The 12,053-nt window shown below is 40.2% G+C and overlaps 1 protein-coding gene across 6 annotated transcripts in view; it reads right to left on the reverse strand.

Moving 5' to 3' along the window:
- LOC134542258 (sodium/hydrogen exchanger 10-like) overlaps positions 1-12,053 on the reverse strand; it is a 75,220-nt gene that overhangs the window by 20,976 nt on the left and 42,191 nt on the right. For all 6 annotated transcript variants that reach the window (XM_063386371.1, XM_063386372.1, XM_063386373.1 and 3 more), the window contains 4 exons: positions 11,148-11,297; positions 7,687-7,907; positions 4,763-4,961; positions 1,811-2,017 (listed from right to left, as the gene is read on the reverse strand). In XM_063386371.1, coding sequence (XP_063242441.1) covers positions 1,811-2,017; positions 4,763-4,961; positions 7,687-7,907; positions 11,148-11,297 — 777 coding nt within the window. The remainder of the gene's footprint in view (positions 1-1,810; positions 2,018-4,762; positions 4,962-7,686; positions 7,908-11,147; positions 11,298-12,053) is intronic.

Below are 12,053 nucleotides of genomic sequence, written 5' to 3' on the forward strand. Positions count from 1 at the left end.
TATTATTATTATTATTATTATTATTATTATTATTATTATTATATATGTGGTTTTAGCGCGACAGTCAATTGTCACTGGAATACGGACCTGTGGTGTTTGTATTTGCGCGTTCAGATGTTTTGTATAACAACATTGCTGTTCCTAAATCTCATTTCCAAACAATTCTATCACGACTCTGAATTTTTCCGAGAATATACTAATACAATACGTACAAAGACACGACGTTAATAGAAAACAACATCGAATTAATTTTCTCAGAGAGAACGGGCCGATGAAGTCATGTTGTAAATCACTTTGCTAGCTGCGTGGTTTTGAAGAATGAAAAAGTAACGGACGGAGGCGACGGGCTATTGTAATTCTGCCTACAGTATCATAAACTTGTGGGTGATGTCATTCGTTGGATAGGAATACATTAATATTTTTTCAGCAGTGTTTTAGTCTATAACTAAATAAACTTAGATCATATGCAAGATCTTATCACAGTCATCTAAGAATAATATCTGACAGATTATTTCATAAACCAAAATCCTTAAATGCATACTACTTATTGAGTTCATAAATACTGGGAAACAATCATGTAGATGCCATGCAGCATAATAATTGTTCTTGCACAGATACCGTACCTCACTGTCGACAGGCAAGTAACATGGCCTTTTACATAGATAACTATACACCATATGGACTCATGTCTCAGACACACACTAGAGTATGGATGGCAAACCTTTTGGTGAATGTGTCGTTTTAATATGAAGAAAAAAAATGTGGCTATGATGCGCCATCAAAGAATCTTGAAGTAATAATGATGAAAATAATGTATAAAAATAAAACTAAATGCTATTAACTGTATTTGCAACTCGAAATTTCTACAGCAATCAAAAAGTTTACTGTTTTATGTTTGTTTAAATAAAAGGAAAAGTTAGTGTGATTCGTGCTGTTGCAAATTAGATGCTCGATATCTTTGATACTTTGCTACATTTAACGACCAAGTACATAGATTCTTTAATTATTTGTGTGCCGGAATTATTTTGTCACGTGCCACCACTGGCACTCGTGCCATTGGTTCGCCGGCCGTGTCCTGGAGCACGGAAGGACGAAGGACGAGGATTTGCATCCCTAACACGTCACTGGCACCACCGTGAGCCTCTGGTATCCAAACATTACGTTTCTATGATATTCTAAAGAACATCAACATTCTCGCCTATGCCGGAGGAATAGCGTGAGTGACAGCTCATACAAAATAACTACCAATAGCAGAACATATAAATGCATTTAATATTACACTTACATGCAAGGGCTTATGCAGACGGGAGGATGGAGGATATATCACCCACCCCCGAAATTCTTAAAATAAAAAAAACTATTATTCCTATTAACAAATAAAACGGATTTGAGAACAAACACAAGGCAAATATGTTCTATCACCCCCTCCCCCCTCACAATTCCACTTGAAATTAAATTTGACATATGCTCCTGCTTACATGCAGTATAATTTATTTTATTTCATTTTACTAAAAAACTTATGATGGAGGTGAAATATATCTTTCTAAAAGCGTGTTGAAAAATTTGGTGAATATCTATAATCATATATTAATCTTAGCATTTTAGGAAAAGTGCTGTTAAATTAGCATCTGTTTTTTATTAGTTGTGTATCATCATGCTAAGGGAATGGAATGGAGGTACTTCACTCCCTAGCTATGTCATACAGATGCGACGACACTTGCCCCTCCCTCGCCCTGGGACTGGCGGGCCAGTCAGCTAGGCGTGGCGACAGCCTCGTCCCATCCTTGCTGATCCTGCCGGGGAAACTTACCTTCAACAGTCTGACAGTCCTGACGAGATTCAGCAACCGGCAAATTATACCTGCATCGATGATAAACTGCTGTATGACGGTACCTCTGGTCAGCCCGAGAGTCAACACGACGTCAATTACAACATTCAAAGTACAGGTGACCATTAGAATTAAGTCGATGTTGTTCAACCGTTCTCTGGTGTAAAGATAAAATCCGTATGCGCCAACCTGTGCAAAAACAAATCGAAATAGTTTGTGCGCAGTCACGAGTACAGTACTCTTGTATTATGTTAATTTTTAGAGGAAGTGAATTGTGAAAACAATGTAATTTTATGAAGCAAAGTTGTCATCACTGTTTAAGTGAATTTATTGGTGATAAAGAAAGTTTAGATTACTAACTCTTTTTCATGTGTGTAGCTACCGGTAAGAGTAGGGTATTCCAGAAAAAGTAAAATGACAAATAAATTAAAATAATTCATTTTTTCTTCACTTACGATATAATATGATCATTAAACTTTGTGACTCCACTATGCAAACATACTGCAAAAACCAAACGTGCTCTTCTAAATTTATTACCTCGAATGAATTTATAAAATAACGAATGAATAATTAATTCAGAATGAAGGAAATATTAATTAAGAATGAATGATTGAATGAATGCAGGAAGAATGATTGAATGAATGAAGGATAAAAGGTTGAAAATTGGATTAGAGGATTAACATCCGTCGTCATCTGAGTGAATGATGACTATGAGCGGTGATGAAACGAGGAGCATAGCTGGAATTAGGAGCGTACGCATAATTTCATTTTGGGAGAGGAGATGGTACCACTTTGCCCCCTCTTTTGCTTTCAATTTATGTCCTTTCGTTGGTGGGAATGATATATATTTTTATAGAGGATTTTTGTTTAGGAATTCAGGGGTATGAGGGGGGGATCTGTACACCCCATCCCACTCTCTGCATACACCCTGGATGGCGAGACCGGGAGGTAAACGAGAGTATCCCATGGTAAACCACCAGCTCCCGGCAACGTCTGCCACGCTGTCCCATTTCGGGAAATCGAACCCAGGTCACCTTCGTACGGGTCAAGAGATCTGAACACTCTACCAACTTGGCCCAATCAACTGCCCAAGCCACCCATTTGCATACTGTTGGATTATAAATACATGGTTATCACATTTTAATTTCTGAATATCCAAATTAATAAAACGAATCAGATGAAATATATTAGGTAGTTTTAAGTGAAATTTAAAATTTAACTGCGTAACTCATATTTGAGTACAATGTAGGCTAATTTCTTGAGGCCTTATTGAATTCTAATATTATTTTTTTACTTAAATTGTTTAATATGATGCATAGATTTGCATTTGGGGCATCAAATTTCAAGCTTTAGATTTATCTATTATTATTTTGCAACGAACGTGCATTTTAGTTAAATGTTTCCTCTAATCGGTTTTCTTTCACATCTTCATCTTTTCTTGTGTACATCCATCTAGTTTTTTTGGATAGGGCATGTAGGCAGTTTAATTTTTGTCAAGACAAAAGATACCAGCCCATATATATATTTTTTTTTACTCGTAGAAAATTGTATCAGTTGATGTTTGGCGTGTATGCATTCGCTCCTGCGGTGCAGGCGGACGCATGTTCCTTGGTAGTGAGGCCTGCCAGAAGTCACCAGGGACGTGTTGCGTGGAGCCGCGGCCATCAGCGAGGGACAGGACTGCCGTCCCTACACCATCAAAACTTTTAACCTTAAGTTTATGAAGAACGATGGTTACAAATTATCCAGGGCTCTTCGTAGATTTGCCGTTATCTTCGTAAATTTACTGGAACTAAATTCTCTCACATTGTACGTAAACCCACAAGAGAAATCTTGGTATGTAAGAAAAACATTAAAAACCTATTAAGACTAATGCAAAAACACACTTATTTCTTCCACATATGTGTAAACCTGGTTATGCAGAAAAACATAATTCGTAAGTTGATATACGGCGTAGTTTCTACAAAGATCCGGTTGTCTGAGATTACAAAGAACTTTAAGTTTTTTTTTTTTTTTTTTTTCAGGTTAATTCTTTCATGGAAAGTCAGTAAATTTACCGCAATTTCGAACAGTGTAGAGGAGATGACAAGATATGGGAATTTAGCACTAAGCCATTGAAACATCAAAACCAATAATATCAAGTTAATAACGGGGGCCACCTTTTGTTACTCCGTGTTGTTATATTTCTGCTTGGTTATGAGGAGCTCTGTTTTCATTTCTCCGTCGGGTTTTCTTCGTAGTGTTACCGGTGCTTTTCATGAGGGGGCGAGTTATCCTCGTCTCTTGGCTGGTTTCACGAGTTTCGATTTAAACTTTCACTGTTAATTTTTCTGTGCAAGCAATTAACGTTTTTACTGATACTATGTACTTTGTTAATGATGTTCATGCAGCCTCATGGCAATGTATGTTATTTAACTCTAGTGCGATTCAAACTTACTTGCTTACCGTTATGTATGTACTAATATCATTATTCAATAACCTACTGTTTGAATAAGACGTGGTTAAGCTTATATGACAAGTGTTAACTATTCAATGTAGTGATATTATTGAAATTGCTGATCATTCAGGCTATTATATTTATATTAAATGTGTTTTTTTTTTTTCTTCCAAATACTATATTATCTACGTAAGCGGCAGCCTTGCCTGTAATAATTTACACAGTGGTTATAGTTTGAAATAGCTTCCAGTAATTTGTACATTTGTTAACCCAGCTTTCTTAATTCATTGTGCAATTCATTTTCAGTTAACACGATATGAATATTTGCATGAAAATAAAATATGCAACTGAAATATAAAGGCACTTCCTGATGCACGTTGCCTGGTGGGAAAGGAAGTATAACTTAAACTAGTCTAATATTCAAATACTGTAGTAACTTAAGTTTAAGCGAGCATAGCTGTAGTGCAATAAACAAACATACTGCAGCCGATACTAACCTTGAAGACAATCTCTATGCCGTAAAGGGCAGTGAATATTAAGTTGAATATATTGAACACTTTGTTCCACAACCAAACAGTTAAAAATAATTTTGTAGCAAATTCTTCAATGATTATTAAATCATGGATGATTATAATACAACAGTAAAAGTAGACAAAAGACTTCCGAGAAACAATCGTGAAAAACAAAATCCTCCACCTGGAAGCAGAATCATATTGCATTCATAATTATCAGGACCGCAAGTTAGTTACTTTTGGTACCACAGCTAACCATAACATGTTTTTTAAAATGCCAAAATGTGTGTAACGAAGCTTGGTTTCATACATTCAGTTAAGTTTTGTTGGTCGAAAATACATTAATAAATGTAAAAAGTATGCAGGCCTATACCTGTGTTTAAGTGAATGGTGACCGACCAGGGCCAACTTTAGCTGAACATATGAGAGAAATTAAAAAATTAAGATTATTACATTTTCCATTCCTTATTAAGAAATTAAATTTATAAGCATTATGAATGGATTTTACCATCTCTATATAAGTTTCTTTACGTATACTCTTACCAGTTATAGCAAACTAGTTTCAGCATCATGTTTTTGATGAGCTCTAGACTGTCTCAAAATTAGGGTAGGTGAATACTGTGCCCGGCTGAGACAGCGATTAAAAGAAATCGTTTAAATGCAAGACTGTGTGGATTTGTTGCAAGACAGTCACTTGTGCAGGGCGCTGCCACAGCACCCAGCCCGTAACGTCGCACTGCCGGAGCACGGCTCTAGGCGCTGGTCGAACAAGAGCGTCCCAGTTACGACCGCTGGTAGTACGCGGGTTTGACTGCACAGTGGAGAGAAAGTCCGCGGGTTGCCAAGCGCAGTTACTGATGAGTAGAGACATGCCAAATTCGCGGTTTCGATGGCCTTCAGCATAGACTGCACATACCCCTGTACACTCGGGCAAATAACGCAAGTTCATTGGCTGTCGACTTGTAAGTCGTCTCAGCTGGTTTGTCTGTGATTCGATCGTTCTTTGGTTGAGGGTTTATAACTGGTTGAGGTTCGTCCAGATGAACAGTAAGCCAATAGCAAAATTATCTAAGAGGTATATGTGTTTGAATTCTAGCCTATCACCGAATGAATCCGTGAATTTTGCAGGTCTCTACTGATGAGGAAACACTTAAGTGTTCGGTATGCGGCACACGTCAACACAAGAGGAATACACGACACGCAACACGGACAATCGACACAAAAAACACAGGTCCAAGTCACGTGCACGACTGCTACATGTGCGGTGCAACACGGGACTAATGTCTGCTCTTAAACGCGAGGGCGAAGGCTCTCACGGGCACGTTCCTCACGCGCGCAGACGCGGCCTACGGCAAAGTCTCGCGGCGGGAATTAACGATTACGTAAGAAAGTTCAGTTAGGCGTGTGTCCGTAGACAGCCCGGTGTGGGCGACGAAGGAATAACGTTCACGAGCGCGACCTACCGCCGAGGATAGGCCTTCAAGTACTGAAGAAATGAGCGGAAACTCACGAACGTGCACTGGCGAATAATGTAATTAAGCCAAGTGGTGAATTTGGCAGGAACTACGCTGTGGTTGGGGCCGATGCAACAGGATTGTAAAGTACTTGCACTACTGCGACCAGAACAGAGCGTGGGGACCCAGCGGCACGCGCTGGCCCCTGAGCGGTTCAGGCGACCGGCGCGCCCCCTGCCTCCCGTGCGAAGCACGCAGCACACGGGACCGAATAGGGCCGGGTGTCGGGGCCTAACCGCGCACTGGATAATTTCCGGTTTTCTTAAAAACTACAGAGCATTATTAAATTTCAATCAACAATCACTGATCAACAAGAATAAATTAAAGTCTTGTAACTACTGCCTGCAGATGAACATGGCACGTCACACTATGGCCACCATTTCACTCGGTGCACTCCACTGCACCCGGCTGCCCCCGGGACGCGTTCGTTGCACTCGCACCGCACTCCCGGGAACACGGCCACATGGCCGGCAGCAGGCAACAAGTCCGAGTGACCAGGGGGGGCACCGACAGATGTCGTCCATGTATTAAGTAATTATGTAAAAATGTAATGATATATTAATGCCATAACTTGATGTATGATGTGAATTAAAGCATTTATGAGCATACGAAAGGTGGATAAATCTTACAGTATTTTGTTAAAAATGGAATCATCACTTAAGTATAACATTAACGACGTTTCTCAATCTGCCAAAATGTATCACAGTGTGACTTATCCCTTAACCAAGCTGCAATTTAACTGCAACTATAAGCCAGCACCCGGACCAACTAAAAAAACCTCTAAAATTGTTTAAAAATGAGCAAACTTTAAAAGGTCTGTTCTCTTCTTTGCACCAGGGGTAGGCAGGCCTCTTAGAAAGGATCTAAATTTTTTTTTGTCTTTAATATAATTTATATTTTGATGATCATTTTGATTTACTGAAAGCAGGCCATTACAAATATTTACTTTTTTTAATATAACATTTAATAATATGTTTCAGATTTTCATTCCATTAGCTTTTTATTTCATGCAGATGACTGCTAGTGTCAAAATTGTTACAAAAATTCACAAGCAATGAATTTACAAAGTATCCAAAGCTAGTTTTTATGATTTTCAGGCACGTTAAAAATGGTATGCGGAAGCTATACCCCGCATGCCGTAATATTGGGTAAATAACTCCCCTCCTTATTCATCAAAAATCAGGATCACCAGAGAGAAAATCTATTGTTTCCCGGGTGAGGGTGGGGACCACCAAATTACTTTTATCATTCCCGTTTCACAGTTACGATTTTGTAAGCCCAAGCAAGCCCCTACAGCAAGGTATTTTTTTTTAATTCCAAGAGGGGGGTGGGGGGAGGCAAGCCCCCGAGATTTACGTCCATCAGTGCCACTGTGGTTTCAGCGGCCAACCTCACCTGCGAGTCACGTCTGCCACCATGGTGCCTCGGTCGGTGGCAACCATTTTGAAGCAGTACTTGTAGAACTTGTAAAAGTACTTTTCCGTCCAGAGGGCCTTGATCTCGTTCATGTCTATGTTCATCTTCTCCCTCACCAGGGCATTCTCGACACAGTGCACAAGGAACAAGGCGCCATTCTTTGAGATCATCCCTCGCTGTAGCTGCCGCCAGTACATTGCCTAGGGAGCACAGACATGGGACCTGTAGCTGCCGCCAGTACTGTGCCGGAAATTAGGTATTTCGGCACGTTTTTTTTAATTGTTATTATAATCTTAAATTATTTTTGGAAATTTTTATTTTCTATATAATTTAGTTACAAAAGGGTGATTATTTCTTTGTTAGTCTGGTGTACGCTACTTAGTTAAACTTTGCGCCAGTGGACCGAAGAACCTTTTCTCAGGGACCTATCTGATCTTCTGCAAGTCTAAGACGTCGTTGGAAGCCCGTTTTGACATTTCTCCTGCTTACAGTCACATCCCCGGCCTGTAATATTAATTCCCTACGTGAATGAAATTAAATAGAGCAGCTTTTGGCCTGCAAGCTCTATTTCTTAGAGACCCGCTGAGACTAGCAAGTCTCAGCACGAACGAGTATCCCGTGGAGGCTCGTTCCCAGCCCCGTTGCGTTTTTTGTCCACTCTCCCCCTCCCAGTCTACCAACCTGGTTCTGAGAATTTTTCCCTGGATCATTGACCTGACGTGAACCCCGCCAGGCAGTGCCCGACTTCAAGGACGATTTGCCATCGAAAAAAAAAAATGTGCAAAGATGGACCACCCACGACATCTAGCGGCAGAAACAGTAACATCTGCTCTTGTCGCCAGCGAGTGGAGCTGACGCCCGCGACACCTGTTGGCGACCTTGCTAACCTCCCCCTTCTGTCCTCTTTAGTCCGCCAGAGAGCAGCACCGGCTGCGCCATAAGGCCCTATGCTTCCTCCTCGCGTCCTGTAAAAGTCGATCCTATGTAGCTTTCTGTGCCCACCGGTAGAGAGCGCAGTGTTCGCCCTTCGGCGCAAACAACTGAAGTCGTGGTTACGACCACCTCGGTCACCTCCGGAAGTGTTCGGTCCAGAGCCGAACCTTCCCCCTCTTTTCCCTAGGGCCAAGCGCCCGTTTTAATTAGGAGCTTTGTCCGCCATCGCGGCACTTAGACTTAGCTACTTACCGCGTCATCTCGGCATCTCCTCTGTCAAGAGGCTATTTCGCGGCAACGACGAACTCTTTCAAATAAGGAATGTAGTCAGCTGTGTTAAGGGATGTGATCGCAGCTTCAAAATTCAGTAGTAGCCAGTCAGTTGTAGTAATTAGAAAACAAGTCATGTTTTAGTTTAAAGTTTGTTAATTTTTTTTTATCTTTCTAAATGATGATTTCTGCCACGTCATCTGCGCAACTCTCGGTCCGCGCCTTTCGGATGTCTGCGTGAGGCATTTCCTGTGTCCAGGAGCTACACCCTGTTTGGTGAGTACTTCTGTCTCTTTTTCCTCCCCGAATTCCCGTTAGTTGGCCTTTTCGCGCCGACTTTGTTTGACTGTCTGGAAGCAGGTCTGATTCATTAGAATTTGGCTTGTGTTTCAGACAGGGTCCAACATTTAGGCACCGAAATTGCACCCATCATTTTGGCCAGGACCTCCAGCTTCAAGTCTCTTTAAGAAGAGATTTCCTCCCGGCAAGATGTCCAACTTTGAAGCCCCGGGTGATATTTACATATAACTTCTCCCTACAACCAACGAAAGAACTTACCTTAATTAATACCAGCGAACAGTGCCGTAGAGAACTTAACAAATAAGAAGATGTGAAATCGTTACAGTAATGAGTGGACGAACCTAACCTGCTATAAAATGTCATTTTTTGGTTGTTAAAAGTATAGCATAACAAGTGTTAATAATATCGGGCCGGCCCTCCTTTTTGTAACTTATTAATACCATTTCATTGTGAAACCAAAACAAAGGGAAAACAGATTTATTTTGCCTTTTTAAATAAAACAGGAAACTTATAGACCAATCCACTTATGTAGTGTTTATTTATTTATCATTTACCTATATCTATTTAAACGATCCTCTAGCTCCCAAGTTGCTTGTGTGCAGGGAGTATAAAATTGTCTTGTTCACCACCTCGTGCCCCCTCTGGTAATACTTGTATTTTTCTTTATAATTTTGCTCAGCTGTTTCCTAGGCCTTTTTTTTATTAAATTAAAATAATATAATTTAAGGGCACGAGGGGCATATCAGTACAGTGCCTAGGGAGCATAGACACAGCACTTGGCCGTGATCGAGCAGATGCCGGATGTTCCCTTGAGATATGCAGGGTTGTGATAAGGTGAAACGGAGATGGATCATGTAAGTGGAGACAGATCTCCTGGAACATTTCACTGACACATCTGATGCTTCCAAAAACCACGGAAGCGCCAATCCTGAACATTTACTAGACAAATATTTTATCAAGTGAAGCTCGTTTTGAAAATTTACAAATCTTTTACTTTCTCAACCGATAAAAAAAAAAAATTATTTAGTTCCCGTAGGTCAACATTGGGTACATTAGGGATCCAACTCAAGTTCTGCATGGCTAACTTATTCTCATTCTCTACCATCATAACTCTAATATTTACATTAGCTGGGCTAGTCCCTATTAAAATATAACGGTTGTCACATAGGCCATCTTTAATGACCTAATATACCGTATTTACCCATGTACCACCCGCACATTTTTTCCGGAAAACAACATTCAAAAATCGGGGTGCGGGTCATACACGGAATTTGAGGTTTTGGACAAAAATTAAGACTGAAAAAAATGGATTTATCGTACATTACAGAATGCTGGAAGCATTTATTACAATGAAAATATAAATATCCAACCCGTTACTATCATAATATTGTAGCGCGGGTGAATAGCAAACAAGCAATATTGTTAACTACGTCGTGGGCCGCGTGTACAGCTTGCGTCGCCCGCTGGGATGTGGATGTGCCAAGGCGGCACCGAACCGTGCCGTGCCGTGCCGCGCCGGACCGTGCCGACCTAGCATTCCAGGCAGCGCCGGACCGTGCCGAGCAGCATCAAGCCAGTATAATAAAATTCTGTGTTTACTTTGTTGTTACAATGACAGACTCTTTTTCCCTATTTATGCTGGCACATGTAAATGACATTATAGTGAAAAAAAATTTTTTTCCTGGAGAGTGTGTTGAAAATTAGGGGTGCGGGTCATACATGGGGGCGGGTGGTACATGGGTAAATACGGTAAACATAGGGCATTATGCTCACATTGACGTATCATATTTCATGACCAACATCAAAATTTATTCTAAACATTTTATTGAAGACCAAAAAAAATCCTGAATGTCTCGTGGTCTTAAAAATTTACATGCATAACCATGGAATGTACAACTCTGTGTCATTCCTTTTACGCAAGACCTCTTCCATCTTACCTTTCTTGCATGCAACATTTTCAGCTGCGCAATTCTGCGCATTTCCTTCAGCTCGTTTTCGTTGGGAATACCGTAGTGCACCTTCTTGCAGCTCGGGCAAACTGACATGTGAGGTCCTTCAAAATCGTTCCCCAGCTCAAAGTCGTCGTCCTTTCAACACGCAGATCAACAAAACGAAGTTTAATTTGACTTGTAAATAAAATGCCAAGTTAAAATAATTTTAGTGCTTGTTTGTGGCCAAATCACTGAAACTATAGTATGTCCATTAAAGAAATTCACAATTATAAATTTTAATAGTATCAAATGTAAGTGTTGTAGAGCTTTGGTTCAAGATCACAATTGAAAAGTAACTCAAACAGTATTAGATAAGTGAATGTGCGATACTGCTTTTTTTGTTTTCTCGCTTGCAGCACCACCTACGCGAAATGGTGAAGTTTTGTGTTCTGCAATTTGCTAAGAGTAAATGTGTAATTTCAGCCCTCCCCATTGGCATCTCTTTGTACGAGAGTGGTTGAACGTCAAAGTTCCAGACCGTTGGATTGGTTGTAATGGTCGAGATGACAGAGCTCTTTTCCATTGGCCTCCACGTTCACATGACATAAAGCAGTGCGATTTTTCCTTCCTTTGGGGCTTTATAAAGATTATGTCTACGTTCCACCGCTACCTAATGCTTAGCCAGAATTGAAATACAGAATTGAAGAGGCTATTGTTTCCATTATTCCGGACATGTTAACCAATGTGTGGGAATAATTGGACTTCAGTTTGGATGTGTGCCGTATAAATAAAGATGCACATATTGAACATTTGTAAGACAAACTATGTTAGTTTACCTTCAATTTAATGAATTATTTGTTGTAAATACGTAGTCTAAATTAAACTGTTATAATATGCACCATTGAAACTGGG

This window comes from Bacillus rossius (assembly GCF_032445375.1).
Source record: "Bacillus rossius redtenbacheri isolate Brsri chromosome 4 unlocalized genomic scaffold, Brsri_v3 Brsri_v3_scf4_2, whole genome shotgun sequence".
NCBI lineage: Eukaryota > Metazoa > Arthropoda > Insecta > Phasmatodea > Bacillidae > Bacillus > Bacillus rossius.